At 37.0% G+C, this 27,834-nt stretch overlaps 1 protein-coding gene across 2 annotated transcripts in view; it reads left to right on the forward strand.

The window, feature by feature from the left end:
- The window catches only part of ADK (adenosine kinase), a 274,728-nt gene that overhangs the window by 100,081 nt on the left and 146,813 nt on the right, over window positions 1–27,834 (forward strand). For both annotated transcript variants that reach the window (XM_085065580.1, XM_085065581.1), the window contains exon 5: window positions 23,620–23,792. In XM_085065580.1, the coding sequence (XP_084921706.1) occupies window positions 23,620–23,792 (173 nt within the window). The remainder of the gene's footprint in view (window positions 1–23,619; window positions 23,793–27,834) is intronic.

Here is a 27,834-nt window from a genome sequence, read left to right on the forward strand (position 1 = left end):
TTTTTTGGTTAATTTTGCTTAAAGAAAGAGAACTTAACATGATATTGAAATGTAAACCTCGTAATTGCCTGAAGGTGAAATTTCATTATGGGACAAAATTCACTTAATCTGGGGCTCCTTAAAGGTGGTTGCACATCTGTGGAGGCTGTAATAATGAATGCTCAATTGTGTAGATCTTCAGTGAAGTATTATTTCATTGCAGCTGCAAATATGAGGTATGAAGTTATCTTTCTCTTTGAAAGTAAGATCTGAAATTGTCTAGATACCACTGCCTTTTATGTGTTGTACCCCCCTTCACAAATTTGCCAGCTTCATCTAAAAACTTACCTGATTTGTTTTCTACCCTCTGCTTTTTCTAAAAAGCTATTTCAAAGTAAATAATGTTGTAATGTGTGTCCTGTGTGTTTCCTGGCTAATTTGATTCCATGCTTGTGTAAAGATTCTCCTTCAAGTAGCCATTTTGGTGTTTGCATAGGATTGCACCAATTCTGAGGTTGGTTCTCAAATCAGGAGCAGCTCAAGCAAGTTGTTGTGTACTAACAGATTTTGCATGGTTCCAAGGATGGAGTCTTCGTAGGCTCTCTGAGAAACCTGTGACAGCTTTCAACCACACTCACAGTAAAAAAGTGTTTTTGTTATGCTTAAATAGAATTTCTTGTATGTCAGTTTGTGCCCGTTGCCTCTCACCCTGTCATTTTGCAGGCACCATTGTGAAGAGCTTGGCTCTGTCTTCCTTGCTTCCTCCCATAATCTATTTATACATCTTGGTAAGACCTCCACTGAACCTTCTCCTGGCTTAAAAGACCCAATTCTCTCAGCCATTACCCATGACAGATGTGCCAATACACTGGTCACCTTAGTGGGCTTTCACTGGGCTCATTCTGGTGTGTCCTGCTGAGTGGAGGGGAGCAAATCACTGTCCTTGACCTCTGGCAGCATCCTTCCTGAAGCAGACATGGAATGCTGCTTGTAGCCTTTCTTGCAAGGGGGCATTGCTGCATCATGTGTGGCTTTTCATAGGATCTTCATGTGGTTTTTTTTGCAAAACAGCTTTCTATCCAACCTGTCCTGGTGGGGTTATTTCTCCCCAGGTACAGAACTTTCCAGTTACTGGTTTTGAAATTCATAAAATTGATGCTGGCCCATTTTCCCACCTATTGGAGTTTCCCACAACCATCTGGTCTATCAACCACTCCTCGCAGCTCTGTGTTGTCTGCAAGTGTGCTGAGGGTGCACTGCAGCCCATCATTCAGGTCATTAGTGAAGATGGGTGTCCTCAGCATCAGTCCCAGGGTGTACCTCCAGTGACTGGTCTCCAGCTGGATTTACTGGGCTGATTGCAACCCTTGGAGCCCACGGGTTCCAATAGTTTTCAGTCCACTTCACAGTCCATTTATATAGGGCATACTTCTTCATTTGAGAGTCTTATGAGAGAAGCTGTCAAAAACCTTGCTGAAGTCAAGATAAGCAACACCCCTTGCACTCCCTTCGGTCACTGACCTAGTAGTCTCACTGTAGAAAGATGTATAATCTAAAGTATAGAATCTTTGTCATCCTTCTATTAAGCTACGCAAAGCTAAATTATTTTAGGATCCATTTATGCCTTCTTCATTCTTATCTTCCCATTCTTTTCCATTTTTATTTTTCTGTTCTGAAAACAATGACCAGACTGGTTCTGGTTGTGGTCATGACAAGGATGCTTACAATGGACTTAATGTTTCACTCTCTATTTTAGAAATGCCCCCTGGGTTTTTTTTGTTTTTTGCTTGTTTTAATTTTAATTTCAACAATACTGTCTTTTAAGGCATCTTAGGTTGTCTGAGGTCATGGTCGATTATTATGTCCACATCTTTCTCCAAAAAATAAACCTATATGTTTACTGGGCATTTAATGAGTGAGCTTGCATTTCATGTGAAGGCATTACATACCATTTCTATTTTCACAGTTCAAAAGGTCTCAAAGTCAGTTCATTCCTCTGGAAGGCATTCTGATTTTCTTCTTTATTGAGCTTCTTGGAAAGCAAATCTCATTTACATTGTTCTAGGGTGTGTTTCATTAATGTTTTGTAATATCTGTTGTAGGGCTGATCCTGGAGGAGCTCCAGCATTAACTTGCTTGAAGCCTCATGGTCCTTATTTCAGCATAACCCATTGCCAGGCACCACTGCATACTGCATCCTGAAATTTGTGTACTACCAAGTTTCCATTTCTGCAGCTTCATTAATACTTCCCTCTACAGCATTAAATCAAATACTTCAGTCAAGTTCAGATACATTAAATATTAAAGGCAAATGTCATATTTGTCTGGCATAATCTACCCTTAAGTCCATGCGATGTTTTTCTCCCTTTTACTTCCATATGTTTCATTCAGCTATTCAAAAAGGAGTGTCTGTAGTCTTGCACGATGTTGAGGTCACATTGCACTTCTTCAGTTATCTATCTCATGTTTTCCCTTTTCTTACAAGCTATTTCTTGTTCCCCATATTTGCAGAACATGATGTATCAGTAGTCAATCTATTCTATCCTATAATTCTTTTTGGATGCCAATTAGCACCTGTGGGCAAAGAGCTGTACGTCTCTGAAGCAGACATTTTCTGTAAAAAATGATACTTGAGGTACCTGAACATGTTTTCAGTAGCTGTAATGAAAATTGTTTGTGCATGTTTTTCATATTCTTACTTCATCAACCATGTAAATATGTAGTAGGTTTAATTAAATGACAGATTGATAGTTTTCCTTATTAGAACTCTGCTATTTTTGAAGTTTTTGATCTGGAACATAATTCTTACCCTGCAAAGGATGCCATTTATCTGTTTTGGAACTAAACATTTCCAAAGCTTTCCTAAGTGCACAGGTAAAAACTTGGTAGTGTGTGGTGTAAAATCTTCACTGGTTTACTTAAGAATTAGTTTTCTAATTTTTTAAAATTATAATTAAAGTTAAATAAATTATCTCAGGAAATCCTCCTGGTCTTTGAGAGTTTGGTGTGGTGGTCAGGAAGTTGGTGAGAGCACATGAATGTGGCTTTTATTTTAGAATGTTCATTATAAAGCTACCACCTGAAATTTTGTGCCTTCTTGCCCAAAATGCTCAAATTGTTGTGCTGCGGTGTTGGAGCACAGGCAGAAAACAAGGCATGTGAAGTGTAGGTGAAAACTAGCAGGAAAGCAAAATGTAGGCAGCTGTTGGGCACAGTATAATGAACAAATATTATGTAAATACATTCCCATGGAGTGGTTGCTGCTTTTCTGGGATCTGCCCTGGAAGTCCTTGTTGGAGTTGGCATGAGAAAGGCACATTGGAGCGTGCAGCAAAGGTGGGAGTGAGATGGGGTGAGTGGTGGGGAGCTGCTGCCAGTCCCTCCATGCGCGCACAGACCTCAGCATCCGATTCTGTTTAGACAGCTGTTGCCATGAATATGAGCGGGAGCGTCACTGTGCCTTGCAAAGTACTTCAGAGATATCAAACTCAGTCCTTTGTACCCTCATGATGCTTTTGCCCTATTCAAGGGGCAGTCTGCCCATTTTGCTTAATGAAAAGGGTCTCATTTCCTTAGGTGTGTTCAGCAAGGGGTAAAGCTATCTCCCATTTCCTTTGGCGCCTTCTGTTGGAATATCAGTTATCATTTTATCACTTTTTGCATTAGTAATCACGCATGGTACAAATGCTTAAGTAGAATAAATACATGTAGCTCATTTTTACTCTCCCATGTAGTCCCAATCAAGAGCTAATTAAGCACATGGGGATGACAGGGCTTTTGTGCATAAGAGATCCCTAGACTTTTGCTTTCTAGCAGGAGGGTATTGAAAAATAAGTACATGAAACAATTTTTTTTTTCCCCTGGGAATTTTTTGTTTATTCATTTGCTTAAATATTTATGATTTTGTGATTCTATTTATATCTTAAGTCAGACAAAGACACTGAAGGGAGTATTTCTGAATGCTCATTCACATTATAAGTTCCACAAAGAAAGATTTAAGGAAGAATTATTTCGTGAACTTTGTGACAGCATGTTTAACTAGTGTTTTCAAATTTTAAAAGTAACAATTTTAAAATTCAAAACTTCAATTTTTAAAATTACTTCTATGTCAACTATGTTTAGTATTTACATTCATCTCCTGAAAACAAACTCCTTGCATTATTTGAGAGTACATTTTATATAAATTCTATTTATATTGTCCTAATCTGTTAAACTACTTATAGTGGGTTAATTAGATTTTTTGGCAACCCCAATGGATTTAAGGTCAACTTTTGTCTCATTTTTTCTTGTTTACGATGACACTTCCTGTCACCATCATAATAATGATTCTGTAATCAACAGGTTTGTAACAATATATTTAGAAATTAGTATTTTTTTAATATCACTTTATGATTTACAATCAAAATAATTGCTTGAAATCTGTTAAATATTGAAGACATAGGAAAGGTGAAATTAACGTAAGTTATGAATATTGATCATCACAGACGGGGTTCATTTTACACCAAATAATTACTAGACCAATAATAAAAATAAGGTCTAAAATCCAACTTGCTTTTTATGCAACTTGGGATCTTTGGGGGATTTTGAACGCTGTAAGTAGCCCTTTTATGTAAATTTTCACTTTTTTCAATGGATAGTCCACTGAAATTTTAATTTTTCCTATCATTACTAAGGTGGAATGATTATTTAAAATTGGACTCTCATGCTGTGACTGTACCAAAAAAAGCCATTCTGCAGTAAAATGTTCAACACCAAGTCAATTGGCCATTAATATATATTTAAACTGAATGCTTTCAGCCAGATCAAAAGCAGGTGATAGTAAAACGTATGTCAGTGTCAAAATATTACTGATTATATATCTTAGCAGCTTGCTGATCTGGATGCGTTACTTTTATAATTCTCTGCAGTACTGCATTTACAGTAGTAATATATTTTATTTTGATCTTTCTAATGAATCATACAACACCTTTTGGAAAAGTGAGTGCTGGAATACTTCCATCTAGGAGTCTTTGCCAAATGTAGTATTATTATTATAAAGTAGGTGTAACTTCCTTTGCCAATCATATGAGCTATGATAGCAGAATGGAATGCCAAGTGCTGGCAGCTGTTTGTTCTTTTATTCACTGTCTTTGATATTCCTTGCTTAGTCATTAGTACTTCCACAAACATTTAGCAGGTTAATGTGTCAGCTCCATATCAGCTATGAAAGTATTTCTGGCAGTCTTTCAAAGAAACTTTTCTTTTGTGGCTGAAACAATCCAGTCTTCTGTTCAGTGTGTTAAAAATAACTTGAGTTTAGATTATACAAACTGTAGCCATAAAATTGAACATGAGTATCACAGTTTTTATGAAGTATTTAGAAATCTATTAGGTACAATTTATTGTGAAAATTTAAATTTAGGAAATCTAATCTTTAATTTTGTGTCTACAACATTATGACATCTAAATCTATTCAGTCTTCTCTTCATATGGTAAACCACTGCAGCTGCTTCCCCCCTTACTACCACTTGTACTGCTTCCTCAAGACCTTATTCTTATTGTGTGTTGTACTGGTCATTTGTTCCTCAGAGCTGCAAAACCACCAACTGAATATGTTTTCCTTTTTTTCCCATCATATGATTTTTTCCTATTCTTCAGTTACAAGTTAAGTTTTCTTAACACGTTTAAAGTTCATAGAATCACAGGTTATCCTGAATTGAAAGGAACCCACGAGTATCATCAAAGTCCACCTCCTGGCCCTGCACAGGACGCCCCAAGAGTCACACCATGTGCCTGAGAGCATTGTCCAACACTTCTTGAACTCTGTCAGGCTGGTGCTGTGATCCTTGGGAGCATATTCCAGTGCCTGACCACCTTCTGGGTGAAGAACCTAAACCTCCCCTGACACAACTTCAGGCTGTTCCCTCAGTCCTGTCTCTGATCACCACAGAGAAGAGATCAGTGTCTGCCCCTGCTCTTCACCCCATAAGGAAGTTGTAACTGCAATGGGATGTCCCCTCAGTCTCCTCCAGGCTGAAGAGACCAAGTGACCTCAGATGTTGCTCATACAGCTTCCTCTCAAGGCCCTTCACTGTCTTTGTAGCCCTTCTTTGGACATTTTCTAATATCATTGACTTGAGCTATTGCATCAAAATAGCTTAGAGTTAACAGAAAATGTTTCCTTCTCAGCATTTCTCTGTATGACTCTCAAAGAGTTAAGCTGTTCAGAAAAAGCCAACAGAAGTAGTTCCCAGCAGTTAGCATGACTGTCCCCACTTAGAGCTCTTCTCTGCTGGGAATCAATAGCTCAGGATCTGAAGCATACAGTTTTCTGTCTTAGAGTTGGAAAGTGCAGGATATTACTGAAGCATCTTCCCATTTGCCTGCAGACTCTGCACTCTGTATTGGAAAGAGTTCATTGTCAGTGTGATGAACATGCATAACTTACATTAACATTAATGGGAGTTATGCCTGAATGTCAAGAGAAGAATAACTTCTCAATGTAGTAAATGAATTAATTAAGCTGTGTTTGGTTCGTTGGTTACTGAAATGTGATCATTAGACTCAAAGGAAAAAAAAACCTATTAGGATGATAGACTATTTTACTTTGCACTGTGCTCAAATCTCTTGATTTGCCAAGGTAGAACTATTAGAAGATCAGTTAAATTTGGGTACTTGCTGTGCAGTTATGGTGAATGTATAGCATGACAAAAGTAGTAAAATTTTGATACTGGTTTTGTGAGATGTAAAAGGAGCATATTTAATTTGTTTAATTAAATAAGCTGAAATGAGACCTTTTTTAAAGGTTGCTTATAAAGAAAAATCTGACTTTTTTCTGCCAACCATTTTGACATCTAACATGCTTATAGTAACCTCACGAAGAATTACTCACAGAAGTAGTTCGAGAACTTTAATTAAGAGAACCACTGAGGTATGTACTCAAACCCCTTCTGCTGCTCCATTTGGTGTTAATAGTGTTGTGCTTGGTTTTTTTCCATTCTGTGTGTATTGACTCAGATAGCTATGGTTGGAGTTCTTGTTTTCTTGTTTGTCTCTGTATTAAGCCCCACTATCAAACACAAATGAATCCAGTTATTTTGGCTGTTCTGGAAATTTTGTAACCTGTTCTCTCTGCTATGCATCTGTTTTTTCAAATAATGTCTGAAAATAAATATGAATGCCTTCATGAGTGCAGCTGTCATGATCTGAAATGAAAAATGGATTTGTAGATAGACTGGCTTTAAATTTTTTTCTTTTCACGTTAGGTAGTACCATCCTGCAATTTGTGTAGAAGAAAAACAGTACATTCTGTTAGTGTTCATGTGGAAGGTTTCATTGGGAGATCCAGATCAAACTGCATATTTAGAATCATGCAATCATTAAGGTTGGAAAAGACCTCCAGACTGAGTCTAACCTTTGACCAAACACCATCACAACAACTAAACCAGGCTCTAATTTCTTGAACACCTCCAGGGATGGTGACTCCACCACCTCACCAGGCAGCCTATTCCAATGCTTAACAACCCTTTCAAGGAAAAAATTCTTCCTGATGTTCAACCTGAAGTAATTTTGTTTTCCAAATACCAGGTGCAATTCCTTATTTACTGAGCCTTGTGGTAGACATTGTGTTCAGAACACAATAAATAGTACATATAATAGTAGTTGCATATAGAGTATTTATTGCTTGGTTTAGGTGAATATTTTAGTAAATTTTGAATACACAGGATCTCTTTTATTTTTGGTATGAAACAGTATAGTGAAGTAAATTTTTAAGTCTTTTAATATGTACCATCTTTTCTGAATCAAATTTTAAGCTTTTGCTGGAGTTTGGTACAAAACATAGGAATGGAAAATTGCTTCATAATGGCTTCCCAGTGCCCATCTTTGATTCAAATTTCTAGGGGGACGCTGAAGATTTTATGTGTCTTGATGAAAGCAGAACAGTTTAATATGCATACCTGGGAACAATTTATTGTGATTGACGGAACAAATTTTATCTGTGTAATAGTAACAATAGCTTGGTTCTCTTCCAGGTACATTTGTTTCATTAGTGTACAGTTCAAGGAGACCTTGTCTTGAAATAATAGCTTGTTCAAGGGAGAACAGTTTGTGATTGTTTTGCAAGTAGCTATGGTAGGAAGTTTTGAGGTGGTATACTCCCCTACACAGAAAAGTAGAGTTTTTATGGGGGAAATCAGCAAAGTCAGCATGGTTTTCGGGTGATGCACTGGTAAATGAGTAAGAAGTAATCTCCTGCTATAATGAGGTGATTGTACAATAGCTGTGTATTACAATAAAGAAGGTACACCTTGAGATGTATTTAAGCTGTTAAAGTGACCAAGTATTGAATGACTGTATAATGCTTGGGCATATGGGCTGTAGTTATACCTACTTCTTTATTTTGAGGTAGTTTCCATCTTAACAAAACTCTGGATTTATCTCTTAGTAGAAATTTCACATGCAGGGGTAGAGTTTGTGGTATGTGCAAATTGGCTTGATGGGACAGACAGATGAGTAACAATTTAAGAGGATTTTTGTGTTTGTTTTGGTTTTTAAGGAGTCCAAAGCATTGGTGCAATAAGCTTAGACTTCTGTATGAGTGTTGAGGTTTGTTTTGGTTTTTGATCAGTTTGGGGTTTTTTTGTTGGTGGTTTCATTTTGTTTTGTTATTTTGAGGAGGGGAAGGTTAGCTTAATGTAACACAGGGAGTTGTCTAAATGTGTGTGATCTCTGGCAAGGTAAAAAGGATTTTTACAGCTCCCTACATTGGTATCTTCTGAATGTACAGCTTACAGTACTATAGAGTTGTTGTCTTTTTGAAACCTCATTCCAAAACAGTCCAAGATTTGTCATATCTCTAGCTCTCATTTTTTAACATTGCTATCTTTTGTTCTGATTTTAGCAATTGTTAAAATGGGTAATGGATTAGCAAGGAAATTGGATGTAATTTCTTGACTTAGGAATTCTACTTGTGGCTTTTAGCAGAGGAAAGAAAGAAATAAAAAGTTGATGTGATTAATTCTAGAAGTAATTTAATTGCAGGAATGACTGCAACAGCATTGTTTTCCTACGTTTGTCATCATAATGTTTCCAAAATGTTAAAATACTGGATTAGACTAGGATTTTAAGAAACAAAATTTGGAAAAATCAAGTGTTTATTTTGGCTTATGTAAAAAATTCCAGAAGACAGCATGCTGAGGCTGGGGCTGAGTTGTTGAGAGATAACTCATCAAAAATACTGCTCTAAAGGGTGAGCTTTTAGTATCACTAAATCTGGAAGGAATCCTCACTATGGCAATTACTTCTGCTGTTTGAGGGAGCTACCTAAGAATTAATAAATCTGGATTTAGACACACCAGGCATGACACACTGGTCTTTCAACAAAGGTGAGCTGTAATCTGGTAATACTGGTTTCCTTTGTAACTTTCTGTTGGTTTGGGGATAGTGGTGGAATTGGAGCAGCTATTAAAGATGTCAGCTTGAACTAGCTGAATTTGGGTTCATTTCTAACTTACCCTTTGACTGAGGATCTTGCTTAGTATTTGCCTTGTGTTTGTCCATGGGTATTCAAGTGATCTAAATGGAGTCACCGGCTTGTTAAGTGGTCCACAAAAATAAAATGAGGAAATTCTTGTCTGCTATATGGAATTTATTTGTATAGCAAAAATCTAAGTGGATATGCACTTCCAGGATGCAACTGAAGAGGTCTGAAAATGAAGACTTATTACTGTGTTGCATTTCATCACCAGAAATATTCTACTTAGTAGGCTAAATTTAAATGTAAATACTTGTCAGGCCCTCTGAGAAGTTGATCATGTGGTCTTCCTCCTCTGAAATTTCGCTTAATATGAAAACTAGTACATAACAGATTTCAATCCCATAAAAATCAGTCTGTCATTTTGTGACAGCTGCATTTGTTTTTCTGGAAAATAATAGTAAAATTTAAAATGGTTAAAGAAAGGGTAAATGATACAACAAATAATAATTGTAAAAATAGAAGCAATTGCAGTGATAGTAACTTGTCCCTGGTCAGATCATCATCATGATGAGGTGACAGTACACAATCCATACCCTGTCCCTGGAGAGTGAGACTCTAGAGAGAGAACCCTTCCTGGCCATCTGGTATCCATAGGGCACTGCTGTACATGGATGTGTGTTAAAATAAATGGTGAATATAGGAATGCACTTTATAAACCTGGATATCTGCTATCACTGGCCCCTGCTGCTACTGGCCAGTCATAGTTGGCTTTTAGCTTTCAGTAGCAATTTGCCCAGTCCTAGACTGCCTCAAAATAAGAGTTGTATTATCCCCAATTGTTTTTATCAATACGGCATTTTCCAGAGTGTGGGTTATGTCATGTTACTAAAGGGATGAACGCTTTCAGTGTTGTTAAAATAATGGATCTGCTGAAATCATTTTTGCTAATACCTGGATGGTCTAACTTAATTTCAGCTTGCTCTTTTTTAATATTAGATTGCTTTGATTTAATACAAGTAGTTTTTGTGCCTCAACTGAAAAAAGAAATGTGTTTGTATTTTCTGAGAAATAAAAAGTTGTGATGCTGCCTTTGAAACTGTATGTATGAGCAGAACTTTCATACCAGTGTCTGGCATTGAGCTAGTCTATTCAGTTTTAAATTGATTTATGGTTACAAATTAATGTCATCACAGCCCACTAATAGAGCAAGGTATTTCCATCCTGAGGACTTAATTTTGAACAGTAGTACACTATGTATAACAGCTAATAATTTACCAACAGAATTAAGATAATAGGACCAAATTCTCTTTTAATCCATACTGGTAAAATCCCACTGATATCAGTTATATTCCATCAAAATAAGTGTGAGCAGAAAATAGGCTTTTAGTTTAAAAGTGTCTGAAATGCTTACGGATTTGTTCTGGAAAATTAAAAATGGGGATTAATGAGTTAACCTTTTATGTAATAACTTGTTAGCTTTTGCATAGAGAAAACAATTTTATGCTCATTATAGTTGGTGTATTTCAATATTGATACTTCTCCTTATCTTTCAGTTGATTTATTGACAGATTCTCCTCTTAATAAAGTTTAGATAGAATTTTTTTTGTTGCTGTTGAGTCACATATTCTAATGCATTAGAATTTTTTCATACATCATTGCCTGAAGCATGCATTCTGTGCCTGTAGCGGATATAGTGCTTCTGTTTTAAGAAGCATTTCTGAATCTTACAGGCTGTATTAAAAAAGCAAATTTGCATTTGATGTCAGTTTATCATCTTAACAGCCTCCTAATCTACTGTGTTCCTCAGCAGAGAACAATTTGATGGAGTTACAAGTTGTTATCCATGGGAAATCATTTAATGATGTAATTACTGTTAAAATAGCATCTAACAATAACGCTAAGATCCAAAAACTCCAGAAAGAATCCTTAAAATGATGTTGCAGCTTTTGTCTTTTCGAGAGAGGAAGTATCTCAAGGTACTTGAAGTCCAAAATAATTTGATTTTACTTTTCCATAGATGTGAAGTTAAATGTGATTATACTTGTGCACTTGCAATATAATACATTTCGTGCTGTACAGAAAATGAAAATACCAGAGTAATAAAAGTTAATTATAGATCCAAATTAATTAACACATATACAGTTAGGGTTCCATGTCAAGTGCATGCTCTCTACTATGTTGGGTGTTGAGGGTTCACAAGTAGCATGTCCTGCAGCCAGTGCAAGATATGGGGTTGTTGGCTTGCCTAGTGCTGCTGAAAGCAGCAAATGCTCCTGAACAGAAAACAGCAGTTTGTTGAATGACATTATTGCTTAGATGGTTTGTTATTTTCTTCTATAAAGCATACATAAAAATATTTCTGTAAAAAGTAAATGGACTATTATATGTGCACAGATGGAGATATTTTGTGACAGATTTATTATAAAATCAGATTTACAAAATTATTTGTATTCCCAATTCATCAGCTGAGGATTTCTGTCTCATTTACTAGCATTGACTGTTCTCTGAGACATGTACAGGCCCAGAGTATATCACACCAAATTTTGGCTGCAAGATTTTTCAATTTTTTTTTTTTCTAACAGCTGTTGCTTATGATACTAGTAGAAACTGCTCTAGTCCTAGAGTATGTTTTGGTAAACAGTACCTTCTGCATATATTTCTGATTCTATTTTTTGGGGGGAGGGGTTTGTTGGGTTGTTTGGTTTTGGGTTTGTTTTTTTTTTTTTTCTTGTGTGGCAGCACTTCCAACTCTTGCCTTTTCAAATTAAGTTGTGAATCCACATTTCACCCTCATAGTGATCTTCATCAATAGGATACATTGTAAAATACTAGAAAAAAATTACAAATTTGTGAATTTGTGGGATAGAAACAAACGCATTTTCAGAGATGCTGTTTTTGCCTATACTTAAAAGATCAGTTGCCAGTAGTGTCATAAGACATCAGTGTAAAACTAGACTAATTGAGATCTCGGTCAGGCCACGGCTTTCCACATTCTCAGAGGAAATTGGAAAAGGAAGTTTTTAACTTCAAAGTACACTTGACTCAATATTAACTTGATCAGGAGTGTACAGTTGCTAGCAAAGCATCTTCTGAGTGTTTGGTGTATATATTTCTTCTTTTTTGTTTTTCTTTTTGGTTTTAGAATAAAATATTTCCTGTTATACCAAAGATAAGATGAAGTTCATCAGGTACAATCCTGTGGGGTTTTTTTTATGCCAACAGCCAAAAAGCTGACTCTTTTTTGAATCAAAACCAGCAGTCTAGTAAATGTAAGCTTTCATTTGCCTTCCACTCCTGCCGAATTAGGTCTTGCAGTTTAGTGCTGAGGCGGAGCTGATCGTGGGAGTCAAGTGTCAAGTGCCTTAGCAGTGATTGAATTCAGGAAAAAAACAAATTTAAGAGCAATTTGCAGTTCTTTTTCAGAAGTACACAGGAGTTGGCAACTAAATTATCTGTTCTGTGAAAATTATTTGAACTTACTGGTGTGTTTGAGCTATGTGCCAAGAAATCCAGGTAGTGTCAAGCGCTGCTTTCAACTGCAAATAATTATATGTGACTTCTGTAATACATTTAGTTAAAATATTTTTTTGTAATATTAGATTCGTTACAATGAAATATAAAAATTACCATGAGAGAAGGAATACATCCTTTTAAAAGAAATCAAAAGCTATAATAAGTTATTCTATTTTGCTACCTTTTTATATATCTTGGGAATCAGAATGGGATGTCTTTAAGTTTACAGCTAAGAGAAACCCTCTTAAATTAATTCGGTAAAGATATTGCTTGTGCCACCACAGCAAATCTAAAGACATTATGGACAAAACTTGTAATGTGAAAAGAGATTCTTGTGATAGGAGCAGATAAAATACAGTATTTATATGCTTAAGAAATAGTACAAGTAAGTTATTTGCCATTCAGTTATTGGTGAATAGAATAAAACTCCATCCATTTATGTGAGTGGATAACATTAACTGCAGTGGAGGAACCACACATCATCCCTGCCCTAAGCGGTTGGCTGAGAGTGAGTGTGGAGTGCCAGGGTTTGCCCACAGGGACTGCCGGCCTGGGGAGCTCTTGAACCACATTCAACACGTTGGATGCATGCAGCAGCCATTTGTGCAGGCTTCCCAATGGTAGTGCAGCAAGAAACAATAAGAAATTAGTTGTGCATCTTCTATTCTGTCTTCGTTTTGTATCTAGCTGGTGCTGGAGGTAATTTAGAAATGTGAAAGTGTATTCTTTATCCAAAGTTTCTTGTTCTTTTCTGAACTGTCAGACACCTATGTTTGTACACGTGGCACTGAACTTAATGGATTTGCTTCAGTAACAAAACATTTTAATTTTGAGGGAGTACTTCCTGTTGGGAATACTGTGGCAGTTTTATTATTCTGTAAGAGCACGTGTGAGTTCTCCTCCAAAGCATTGTTCTCATGCACACTGTGGACCTAGTATTCCCCTAGAATCTCAGCCTGGTCTGTTCTAGCCACAGATTTGATGGACATAGAGCATTTCCAAATAAACGTGGTTGGAAGTCACACATGAGGAATCCAGAGGCTTTTCTGGGATTTGCCTGTCCTAAGGCAGTAATTTTTCAATTGGTTCACATTTTTCTTTCTTGGAAGAGGGATCATTCCTTAAGAATATTGAACCTTGGAGGAGGAGCATTTCAGTGTGGAACTGTGGTTGAAGTATAGGATATAACAATTAGGAGAGGCCAATCCTGAAATACTTATTCCTAAAAGGATCAACTCAAAGCCTTACATCACCTTTCCAATGTTTCTGGCTTGGTCATTCAGAGGGCTCTTAGTCTAGTAGGAGAAAGCCTTGAAGTTAGAGGGGAGACACCATATTTTAATCTTTTTTTTTTTAAACTTCTTCTAATCTCTTTTGGAGAAGCCTCTTTATTAACTCTGGAAGAAATAAGCTCTATATCAGCTTAAATGGAATGTTCCACCACAATACTATAAGCCTTACTGCACATATACAATAAAGTTGAGGCTGAATTTGCACTCTTTGCTACTGGGTGTGATGGTTTTGTGTTTCTTTGAAAAAATATTGCAGTTTATTAGTGCTAATCCCATCAGTTCTGAATTTGTTTGGAGCTCTTGAAACCTTTCCTCTTTTGAACTTCTATTAAAAAACCCAGTTAGAATCTGGCTAATTACTTAATTTCTACACCAATGCTGTTAGTGCTAAGTGATGCAATTAGTTGCTTTCCTGACTGGATTGTCTTTGTGGCATGGGATGACAGGCTCTTGCACAGGCTCATGTTTGCAGCCTGAAAAGATCTTCTGTTACCTGTAAGCCACCCCTCTGTTATGCATTTGGTGAAACATCTGGGCACGATGCACCATTAAAGAGATTTAGAATCAGTGGCTTCCTACAACTGCTAGGTAAACTTCTAAGGTTCAGGTTCTACTGTGGGAACAACATGTGGAAATCAAACATTAACTGAATAAAAATGAAGTTTATTTAGTAGTAGCTGAAAATTCTCTGAAATGCACTTTGTGTAGACAAGCTTGCAGCTAGCCCTCCTTCCTTTTTTGACCAAAAAGATTGGGATTTAGAAATGGAAAAGTACATTTTACATTATCCAGTACTTGTTGCTGTGGCAACATAGATGCATAATTTTAAAGGCAAGCATTTTTTAGCCTTGGGGTAGATAGCATTTTGTGTCTTCTTCCTATTTCATATTGAGAAACAGGATTTATGTTTCTTCAGATTTTTATAATTAGCATACATTCGTTGAAATATAATGTATGTTATGTTTGTAAAATGTATAATAATTTATAAATCAGTAAAAAAGGGTGATTTTGAATTGCTCTGGGATGCCTTAAAAATGAAAGGTTTGCTATTACAAGAAAAATTATAATCTGTGTTACGAGAGCTTTGGTAAATAGTTTAATGCATTGGGAATTCTTGACAACAGCTAGATGAAGACCTGCCACTTTAAAAACTCCCTTGCCTTAACTGCTTTCTAACTCCAGTAGTCAAAAGCTGTTAAGCTTTAAGTGCTCTGTCATATTTGTGGGCTTTTATAGCAAAGAGTAGAGCAGACAGCAGTGATGATGGAAAACGATGGTAGGTAGGCTTAAAATACTATAAAGCATAGAGACAATTGTATGTAATGCCAGGAATTGAAACCTTTTTGAATGAAATGATCAGCCATATGTGCCACCCTTATGGACCCTGTAAGAAGAAGAAAAGAAATGTACCCTATTGCTAACTGTGCATGAAATTGCAGTGTTAGAAGATATTGACCAGATGTTTCAATCTCAACAAATAGCTTGTTATGTGACTGAGTGAAAATCTCTCTGCAGCTTTGATCACATACACCTTAAAGGAAGAAGTAATTTAATAGAGGTTGTCCAAGTTCATCATTGTCAATAAACTTTGACTTGACCTTTGCCATCTGTTTTTGATACTGTTGCTGATAGAAGCTGATAGGCAGCTGTTTACAGTTTGTGCTATATGAATTCTGCGCTGCCAGACAATGAAAGAAGTCTCTCCGCTTGTGGATTTTTTTGCTGTCCTTCTGAGTGTGGGTGTATTCATTGAGACTGCACACCATTTAGCAGGGGAGTGAGGGTGACATATGCATGGGTATTGAAAAGGAAGTTTTGTTTTAATGTCATAGATACACAAAATCGTATGTGAAATATCATGGAAATGTCAATTTGCACCAGCATCAACTTCACTTATAGATTAGTACCTAAACATATGTATACAATGGTTTATACTGGAGGATTTTAAGGCATTTTTTAATTGCTTATCAGTCTTCCTTATATCTATTTGAAGTGCTAATTCTTTACAAGTAGAGTAGACTGAGGCATTGATTACAGTACCTTACAGTTGCCCAACAAGTCTGTCTTACTATACCCGACTATGATGTTCCATTTTCATGCTGTTTATGTTCTTCCATTCACATCTGAACACCACCACTTCAGACCACAGAGGAACTAGACTTTTTTCTGTCGTACTTTACATGCCACTTTTCATTATTTCCCACCCAGTTTTCAAGGATGTTAGATTCTTTTGAGTTCTTTTACTGATAAATATGATCTTAATCCTTACTTCATGCACAGCTTTGCAATGTTGGCAATTTTTTAAATAAATAGTTAATATAAACTGAAACAGCTGCAGAAGAATTCCAAGTAAATCTGGAATTCTTACTGTTGTGATACCCTTCAAGTAACTGTCATCTGTGACCATGATGAAGAACTGGTGTGGCCAACCCCATTCTGTAGTTATATCATCTTTTACCTGGTTTTGAGAAGGGAATGCACAAATTTTGAGAAAAGGGAGTGACACAACAGATCAGACAGTGGGGAAGTGGTTGATGTCTCAGGTTCTGCCCTTCAGATGGGGAAAGGGTACAATGCCAGCTGTGTCTCAGTTGTGGGTCTTACAGAAGACATTCTACTTTTGGCCTCAAATAACATAAATTGACCTTCAGAAGAGGGGCTGCAGCACTTGAGGTATTTGAGGCAGAACTGTAGCATAAATACAGCATAAAAGTGTGACAGAGTAAGGAATATTGGTACATTTAAAGGGTGCAGTAAAAAACAGCACTAGTTTTTGCTCACACTGAAACTTTGGAATATGGCTACTACATGTGTAATTACAGAAAATATGCTTATATTTCCTTGTACAGCAAGAAGCTTATGAACTAGACTAAAAATAAAACAGTGAACAAGCAGATGAAGAGCAATGATAAGAAGTAGGAAATGGAATACAGAAGAATAACAGCACTGAAAAAAGTTACTTGGTTTATTTTTTTTGTAAGAGGCAGTTTGTTAAATTTGTTTTTAAATGTAGAAGTGAATGAAGTACTGCTCCTGGATGATTCATGTTTTGATAGGTATCTTAATTTGAAAAGCTATAGTAAAAGGCACTTGTGGCACTGTGTTAAAACTAATAGTTGTTCCTGTGCAGGGATTTGGATAGTACACGTTGAGCCAAATGCTGAAAAGATTTAGATATTGGTCTCAGTGCAAGGCTTTAACTAGTCTTTTCCTTTAGAACATATTTTCACTTTTATCTCATTTGACTGGAAGTTGCTTGAGGGTGTTGTCATACATTTAAACAATATCACTTCCTCATGCAAGATTTGGCAGCTTCAGCTAATGGTAGAAGAATTACTGTACAGCGCATGGGACTCCTTTTCACAAGCCTGCTTTTATAATGATAAGCTTATTTTTTCCTTTTCCCATTTTTTTTTCTTATATGGCCATTAGGTGATAATGGCTGTCACAACCTTTAAAAATTGATCAATGAAAATAAGAAAAAGGAAAAAAAAGATTGCAAAGGTATTGGAACAAACTGTAGTAACGCATCAGTTTCCCAGGGTCTTGCTGCTCTAATCTCAGAACAGTGATTCTGGAGTTAGGTATACTGGGTCTGCCTGGGATGGAGTTAATTTTTCATAGCAGCCCATATGGTTCTGTGTTTTAGGTTTGTCACCAAAACAGTATTATTTAACACAGCAATGCTTTGGCTATTGCTGAGCAGTGCTTGCACAGCATCAAGGCCTTCTCTGTTTTTTCACTCTGCTGCCCGCAGCAAGTAGATTGCGGGGAGGGAAGGGACACAGTTAGGACAGCTGACCAAGGAGATAATCCAGGCCACATAGAATATGGCCACCAATAAAACTGGAAGGGAGGGGGAGTTTTTCCAAGTGGCCATGGCTCAGAGAGTGGCTGGGCATCAATCTGATGATGGAAGGCGGTAAACGAATGTCTTTGTTTCATTTCTTTTTGAGCCTTGAGGTTTTTCACACTGTTGCCCTTCTAATTCTCTCATTCATCCCTCAAGGAGGGAGGATTGAGAGAGTGACTGGGTGGAGGCTTACCTGCTGGCTGGGGCTACCCCACCACGGTAGGGATTTTAAATGACATAGTATGTGTAATGATAACAGAACTTAGCTTTCCATTTCAGCTTGAGGTGTATCGTATCATACACAAGAAATAAGTGAGCTCACTTGGAGCAGTGACACTGTCTTTTTTTAGGATTGTTTTGCATATTGTCAGGTTTTTGTGTTTTTAAGATATGTGATTTGATTTTTGATCCCACGTTTTCTCATTTTATATGGTTGTCTGAGGCGATTTAATTTCATATAACATCTAAAATATTCCTAGAAGTATTCTAAAGGGGTTTTAATGGACTGTGTATGTATTGGTGGTTGGACATAACAAGGATACAAGTGGTGAGGGGTACAACAGACTGATAAAACCTTTTGAAAAGTATATAGACCCATTCTAAAATTTAGAACATAAAAATAAGAGATTCTCCATTCCTGTTTTGATTTACTAAAACTAACACTTCATGAATAGTTGCTCACGTTGTTTAGTTTAGATTTCAGCAGGCATGTTAAGTCTTAGCTAATTTTAGGTCCTTGGAGTCCTCTCCTCTGTGAACTGCAATTTAAAATAAGATCAGATTTGACAGGTCATGCAGAGAAGAGTCCAGCTTCAAATAACGCACTTCAGATGCACTTCAGATGTCTGTATTCAGTGTTAATGAGTTTTGAAGATCCTTCACTGTGAAGGGGCATAATGCTTCCTGTTGTGTTGTCAGTTCCTAGGCATTTAGGATTCAAGTCCACAGTTGAAAACTCCTATGTGCAGAAGGTATGTCAGTCTAAGCAAAGCTTCGTATGCTTTGGCGTTGTTAGTTTAAGATGACTGACAGATGTGGAAATGCACTGCTGACTGCCACTTCAGAAATGAATTCAGGAGCTCACACAGAGAACAATGTGGCTGTGTCTTCATCAGCCTCCTTGTTCCAGTTATCAGTGTTGTCCAGTTAATGGTGGTGCTTAGAGCAAAGCAGAGAGTCAGAGCAAAACGAAATAATTTTTGAAGGATCTTTGTTATAGACAGAAGGCTATAAAGCTGTTACAAGATTCATCTGTAGGGTGTTTCTTTTTTAAGTCTTATGGTATGGTATACTGAGAGCCAGCAGCAGCAAACTCTCCTTTTGCAGGAAAAGTGTCTTTGCAACTGAAGACAGTGAGATAAATTAGTGGGGTCCTCCTCGACAGTGAACTTTGCAGGAACAGCAAAGAAAAGCTTTAAATGCAAGTCAGGTGTTGTAATAGGGAATATTGTGCTTTGCTCCTATGGCAGAAGACATTCTCAAGCTAAGTAGGATAAGCCTGGGAAATTCAAATTGAAGAACTCTCCCTCTCTCCCTTTCCCCTAATTGTATAAGGCCACCGATTTTCTTTCATGTAATATCAGGGGGCTTTTTTTTTTTTTGTATTGGTTCTCAAAAGACAGCACTGAGTATCCAATCAAAGTCAAGTCACTTCTAGTGTTAGGAGTGCTTCTGTAACTCAGAAGAAAGGAGAAAGGTTTTTTCCAAATGCCATTTTTTAATCAGACAGAAGTGGGAAATAGGTGTACCACATCTTCAAGTCTGAAGTCATGAAAAGACTGGGACATAGTTCACTCCAAGCAGTTTCACAAAGTCACAATTGAGTCTTCAGGAGTTTTTCTTGTTACCAAGTTTTCTTGGCATCTCAACGTCTTGCAAGAAAAGATGGTGCTGTTCTCTGCAATTACCACCCACTCCCTGGAACACAAAGGTTCTTAACACTTCTCTGATAGCTAAAGCTTGCCAAAGAGTTCACCCTGTTCAACTCCAATTGTCAAAAACCACATGAACAGATAGTCCTGCTACTGTGAGCCCAAGTTAGCTTCATGAAAATAAGGAGAGAAGGATTTTGTCACCCTCTAGTGTGACTTGGAGCAGCCAGGGTTCTGGCCTCTTTTGCTAGTGCCAGCCTCAGTATTTGATCATAAGAAATAATGTGTCTGTAGGGATATGGTAACCTGGTATTGGATTATGCTTATTTTGAAATCAGCTGAATTTTAAGACCGATATATGCTAAAGGCAGGGCATAAATACAAGAAATAATTGAAGTTTTCTTTAAGTTTATCAGAGTGCATACAACAAAAATGTGAGGAAAACGCAATCTGTTTAACTCAAGAGATCATCTGAAAATTGTTCTATTTCTCATTCTCCTTTCTCTGTCACATATGTTTATGCTAACTGAAAAGGTCGGGCCCTGTCCTTGTGTGTACCTGATGTCCAAGCTGTGTTGACAGAAGAAAACTTTAGAGCAGAGACACACATTAGATTTGAAAAACCACTCCTAAGGCTGTCTTGTTCTTTCATGATAAGTTCCTACTTTTGACACTTCTGTCTTTGGTCCATTAGCAGCCTCCAATTCTCTTGGGTGCTGGTGAGGATTCACGTTGTGGCCAGGTGCCAACCTCTCCTGACCAGACTGTCAGCACAGTTTGTTAGTAGCTGCCTCTATGCCTAGCCAAACCCTGGATAATTAACTCATTATGCTGATTCCTGCTGAGCTGGGTCATTTTCTCTTTCTGTCTAGAGTCTTTTTCATTCACTTAAATCTTGTATTTCACATAAATCTATAAAATTAATTTTCAGTTTGTATAACCGTATATCTGGCATTTGCTCATGCAGTTGTTATTGACCTGCTTACGATATTGGCTATAATGCTGCATAGCTGCTTCACAATGATAAACATCTCGTGATGACTGACTCCCACTCCCATTTAGAGTGTTTTAGCCGAAATGTCACTAAAACAACAGTGTGTGAAGTAGCCCATAGAAGCCTGGTTTTTTCATATCAGGTTATTCAAACTTAAAATCCAGTTCTGGGTCAAATTAAAAACAAAATCAAGTGTCTGCCTTGAAGAGTCTCTCTTGTTTTTTCACACCTATGCAAAAGATGCCTGCTGTGGCTCATTTCATGAGGTGCAACTTCAGTGGTGTACCACAGAGACACCTCTATCATTCAGTTTCATCAAGTTTGTAATGTGATGTCTGCTTTTGCCCTTACTGACACCTAGTCTTTTAGCTGAGGAAAGGAGAATCAGTTTGGAGGAGTTCTGCAGCTGACAGCACCTCACCACCATTATTGTGGGAATAAGCACAGATCATTCCAAGAAGGAGCATTGGTAACTGGAGGTCTGTGATGAGAGGATCTTGGCAGAAACACTGCTGAACTACTGTGCCATCTTCCTCAGTGTTGCTTACCTCGGATACTCAAATGAAAATTATACCTATCTAGTGAGAATATCCTCTCACCATGTAATACCTCTATTTCAAATAATCATGAATATGAGTAGAACTGCTGATGGAAGAAGTGGTCTGCACCATATATAGTGATTCATCTCAGGAAAGTTTGGATCGTGACTTTTGATTCTCAAGTATAACTTGACTTAAATTTAAAATCAGGGTTGTGACAGTTTATATATGGCATGTATCACATCTGAATTCAAACTGAGCTGCTGCCAATAGCCAAAACTGTGATACTTGAATGGAAATTCCTTTTTCCAGACATTTATGTGAAATATTAGTTACTACTACTCCAAATGTTGTCAGACTTACAAATAAAGTAACATCACTTGCAAAAATGATGTAAGCCGAAGGTGCAGTTTGAGGTATTATGTTTTTGAACATTTTTTGGGTTTGATTCTTTGATAAATTTCTTTTCATAGTGATCTCTATTAATTCTTGTTATTTGTGACAGCAAAGCATGCTTGCATGGGACACAAGGCTTCAGGTACTTCTGTTCTTACAGTTGTGAAAATTTGTTTCACGTTTGCTTACAGAACTGTGGCTTACAGTTGGCCACAGCAGTTTTCATCTTTTTAAATAATCTGTTCCACTTAATCATACTTCCACATAGAAAGGATTATTGTTCCTGAGACATGCTAAATGAACACTGTGTAAATGTGTATTATATATGTGCAAAGTTGATATCCTTGTATGAAATATATTAATTCTCTTATTAGGGGTTTTCCTAATTTATATGAGAGTGGTATGGAATATATTAGCAGAGCATATATAGTGTGCATTTCATGAATCAGAGATTTAACGCTGCCACCATCTGATGATAAAATCTTTTTTCACCTTGCAACTTTTGTCCACCTTTGTCTTATTAATGGAGGCTTTACATGACTGAAGATTTGTATTTTTTTTCTCGCTCCCCTCTGGAGTTGGGAGTAATAAAGATGTGACTAAGTGTGTATTTGCAACTTAGTTACTTGACCTTTCTACAACCCACAGCTACCACTAATGCTGCTTTGTAATGGAGACATTATCATTTATTTAAATCTTGATTAGGAAACAATTATAAGTAGGGTTTTAGTATAGCAGAAAATTGCTGTAGCCTTTAATTCATACTATAGATTGAGTGGATAAGCTTTCTGACTGTAATTAGAGTGAATTATAATGGCTTCAGTTGGCTGACTCACCACCAGCAGAGTAGGGCCTATGATTGTTTCTTCACATTTATTTTTTTAATTCACTCTTGATTTCACATTGCTGATAAATGCTATTTTTTGACTTAGTACAAAATGGAGTTACATTTACAGCTGAATGATACATTTTTTTATTAATAAAAGAGGAGCTTTATGAAATAATCTGGCAGCTTAGCAACACTGTGCAGCTTCTTGTTCTTTACAATTCAAGTGACAGAACTGCTCTTAATAAAGTTGGAGATAGATACTTTCATGTGTGGTTTAACAATGTGAAACGGGAGCATTTCCTTTTTTGCTTGCAATTAAATGGTAGACACAAGTGGTTATTTTCAGTAGCACTTAGTTTTTATATATATTATTAATGTTGCATAGTGTTGCTTAGGTTTCTCAAATGTATTGTTTTTCTTACATGATATCCCTCTCTTTTTAAAATTTATGTTGTTTGTTTGGGGCTCTTTTTGTGTGGGTTTTTTTTTCTTCTTTTTTCTTTGTATTTTCTACAATTTACCTTTCAAGATACCTTATGTTGCTTGATTAAATGTAAGTGTAGAGACATCTCCTTTGAGCGAGGGAACTTCTTTTTGTATACCTTGTAAAAACATACTAATTTACTTTATTTGTAAAGAACTACACGTGTTTAAGTTTTATGTTAGGTGTGAAACACTCAGTGGGATCATTAACAGTAAATTTTGTTCCTTGTTGCCCTTCCCTCCCTTGCTGCACAAGGTGTTTTTTACTTCAGGTGTACAAGTGTTTTTTATGTAAAAATGTAGGCACAGAGTTAAATATGGTGAGTGGAGAGCAAAATAATGGCAAAAATAATGTACCAGATATGTTAACTTTGTTTTTGTTTTGTGGGTTTTTTTCTCCTGTCAATCTGCAGTGGATGATTCAGAAACCTCACAAAGCTGCAACTTTCTTTGGGTGCATTGGCAAGGATAAATTTGGAGAGATCTTGAAGAAGAAGGCTGAGGAAGCTCATGTGGATGCCCATTATTATGAGCAGAGTGAAGAGCCAACAGGAACCTGTGCTGCCTGCATCACTAGTGATAACAGGTCAGGGGCCTTTGATATTTTCTGAAAAGACAAATGCAGTTGGCATAATGAGTGCAGCCTAATTTGCTTGGAGTATCCTGCCTTGGAAAATTGTGATTTGAATGATAAAGTGGTAGCAGTGGTTTGAGACAGCACAGGACTGCCTAGGCCATAGTTTGGGGCTGAGTGGTATTAATAATTAATGTAGTGTTAATTATTAATAATTAATATTTGTATCAATATTAGAGATTAGCAGTTGTATTATGGCCAGAAAGTGTGAGATAGTAATATACTACTTCTCTCTGAACTTGGTAGCTTCCACTTGCTCTGGAGAGAGAAAATATGTGGGAGACAACAGTTGGTTAACAGATATCTTTATGGAGCCTATGTGCAAGCTGATTGGTACATAAGGCTTATACTTTATTGGCAGGGGAGGAATACACCTCAGCACCTCAGGTGATACTGTGTGTAGTGAGGATAGGTGTCAGCATATAGCCATATTGAAAGGATTAATTTGATTTTATACAAGAAAAAGAAAAAAGCTCTTTTTATTTGCTGTTGCAATTATTGAGAATTTCTAGTACCTGTAATTCTGTATGTCTACATTTTAAGAATTTCTGCTGAATTTGTCTTTCATGTTTCCATTTGCTATGTTTTTATATTCATTTATCTTGAGTGTGGCCCGTTGCTTTCTTCTTTTACTAGCTACCCAGAACACTTGATCTTGTGTTCTACTTCTTTGCTGATTACCTTCTGACAATTGTTTTAAAGGTTTCAAACCCAACCAATCAGATTAGCTTAATCTTAAGATGTTGCCAGCACACGTCAGCCCTCCCTGATTTCTGACAGCATTAAATTTTCTGATACTATGTGCTGAATCAACAATGAAAATAGTATCAGTTACCCTGTAGAATATTTTCTTTTTGGTTCAGAAAAAGATAACAATATCTGTCATTATACTGTTTGGTTTCCCTCTGTGGCTTTCAATGCCATTGGTCCTAAGGACCTGCTCTTTTCCTTTCAAAGCAGTATCAGAAGTTAGTAGAATTTACTACAGTGAGATAGCAGTCCCATAATTAAAGTCCACACCATACCTCCGGAGAAGTTGGTGAATGTTTTAGGTAGAATTAAAAAAGGTGGTAGACAGCAACATGAATTGAAATGAAAGTCAGGGGAGGAAGTGTTTTCCATGTAAGATGTAGAATCCTAGAACAATTTTAATTAGAGCAGACATCTGCTCCAAAGTCCTGCAGAAGGCAAGACCAACTTCCAAGTTAGATCAGGTTTTTCATGGCTGTGTCCAGATAGGTTTTGAAGATCACAAAGGATGGAGGTTGCACAAGCTCTCTGGGCAAACTGTTCAAGCATTTGATGGCCCTTCGTGGGAGAGATTATTTTGATGGTACCCAGTTGCAGTATTCCTTCTTCCAGCTTGTGTCTGTTCTTTCCTGTGTTCAAGAATAGTGTGGCTCCATCTTCTCTGTAAACTTTCATTAGATGTTTGAAGAAAGCTGAAAGGTTTCCCCTTAGGTACCTGTTCTTAAGGTTCACCCAAAGCCTTTCTTCATTTGTTAAGTGTTCCAGCCTCTTAATAATCTGAATGGCCCACCGCTGGACTCACTGCACTATGTCAGTGTCCTGTAATGGAAAGGTCACAGCTGGACACAGAACTCCAGATAAAGTCTGGAGATAGAGGTTTTCCTCCATTCTGAATATATAACTTCCTTTGTCTTCCTGGCTGCATGTTTGCTCATATACTCAAGAATGTGATTAACCTTCTCTGTCTGGTGCACTGCTGACTCATGTTCCAAGCCTGGTCCTCCATCTTCTCCAGGTCCTTCTCTGGAAAACTGTGGTGTCCTGTCAACACTCAGCCTCTATTGTTGTGTGTAATTGCATGACTTTACATTTACCTTCAAGTTTTTTGCCAGCCCAGTTCTTCAGGCTGTTGAAGATCCACTGAATGACAGACAGCCCTGTCCTCCAGCTTATCAACCTGTCCCTCCCAATTTAATGTTGTACATAATGTCTTACTCTAAGGAATGAATGTACATACTCCATGGAGGAAGGAAGTTCATTCATCTTCATCTGGAGCTTTGACACTAATTATGTCTACAGACTTCCCCCTTCATCTCCAAGATCCATGTTCAGTTTTTCAAAGAGAAAAAAAGCAATAAAGATGTTTTGATCTGTGATTCTCTCTCTCTTCAGTCACATGGTGTCTGTGCATGTATCCTGTAGCAATCTTCATTTCCTAGATAACGTGATGGGAAACTCAAGTCAAGACTGTCAATAGGCACACAGGATGAATTCAAAGAAAACATGTGCATCTCAATGGAATTTAAAAGTTTAGATAAACTTGTTCATAAGAATGTCTGCAAATACTTCTTTGTCTTAATAAGCAGTATTTTTGGTTTGCTAACATGAACCACTCTTTTTTCATAATATCAAATATTTGCTTAAGTACTAGACAGTGGCTTCATCTCAATCGATGCTTTAGAGCATTCTGGAGAGTGGCAGGGAGTTCATGCTCCTTGGAAGAAACAAAAATAGCTGATGGTTGCTGCTAAAGCTTTATTGTGCGATTGTCTAACTTGTGAGAGCAAGTTTATTCTCAGTTTTTGATTACTCTCTGATTGTTTCTTAGTTTTTAGAATTTTCTATATTGGTAAGAATCACTTCAACTTGGCCCCAGTTGATAACTATTTATTGATTAATCTCTTGTCCCAGCAGAGGTGTGTGGTAACTTCCTTCTGCTCTCTTGTCTCTTTTGGAGGAGCTGGCTAATACACTTCTGGTTTTCCCAGGAAGAAGCTGTGTATATTTATGTTGCAGATGCCCTGATACGAATGTTTTTCACTTCTGCTAACTCTGTTTAGCTTTTTGCAGGACAGGGTTCTGAGCCGATGCATGATTGCCACCCTGAATTCTCTAGTTTAGTGATACTGATACACTTTTTTTTCTCAGAGCTTTTCAAGAAAAACCTAACACATTATTAAACTCTAAAGTAATACTTACACTCTGTCATAGTCTATGGCTTTGATTTGTGCGTTCTTCTTAGAAATAATCACATGCACAGTGTCTCCATTAAGCTGTTTCAATTGAAGCACTCTGGCTGTCTCCAATTACTGTATTTCATTGAAAAAATATCTACCTTGTCTGTGCCCCACATGTTGAACGTAGTGCTGTCAGACTTACAGTTTTAATTTGGAAAAGCTTGGTGCTTTGTCCTCAGTGTAGCAGTCTTTTATTACCCATATGTGCAGAGCATCTCTACAGTTGGATGTAGCCACAGAGAGCTAAGTTTACAGTTTTGGGGGCATGTGGTAAGTGAAAGGAAACATATAGAAAGTCTTTGCTCAGTTTTCTGGAACATAATTGCTTTTCGCTTAGCAACATACATAGACAGACGAGATTTGTTTTTTCAAACGATGTCCTTGATGGATATTTAGGGTTTGCCAAAACTGAAGGATTTAATTTGCCTTTAAAATTTGATTTACAGAAAATTACCACAGTTATGCACGTCTTTCTTGGATTTCCTTGGTTTTCCAATAAATTGTCACTGAAATGATAGTACTGATGAAGAGTGAAACTTGTTGCCCTGTTACTTGTAGCGCTACAGATGCTTGGTATATTTGTTCATAAAATTGTTCTTTTTTTCCTTTTGTTTTCCCTTTCGAAATTCACATTAGTTCTCTTTGCCTTTAGGTTTTAGAATTAAAGAGATAAGCCCCAAGACTGTTCATGGGATGACATGACACAGTACTGTATTTTTTATATATTCAGAAAATGTTAGTCTAACTTTGTTTTCATTTTCATATACATGATCTGTTTAACTGACAAGGATTGTCAGTAATGAGTGCTTCAGGAAGTTTATAGGGAGAGTTGGTTGCTCTGTTCGTAAAAGTTTTCTTTTGGCCTTTTATTTGTTTTTTATTAAATAAATTTTTAAAGAATGTCTCATTTACTTCCCTCCTAACACCTGAACATGGAAGTCAGCCTGGAGGCAGAAGCATAACTTGGGGAAAGCAGATGAGCAATTTATTCCCACCCACTGTCACTG

This window comes from Lichenostomus cassidix, chromosome 6 (assembly GCF_008360975.1).
Source record: "Lichenostomus cassidix isolate B80296 chromosome 6, HeHo_3.0, whole genome shotgun sequence".
Taxonomy (NCBI): domain Eukaryota; kingdom Metazoa; phylum Chordata; class Aves; order Passeriformes; family Meliphagidae; genus Lichenostomus; species Lichenostomus cassidix.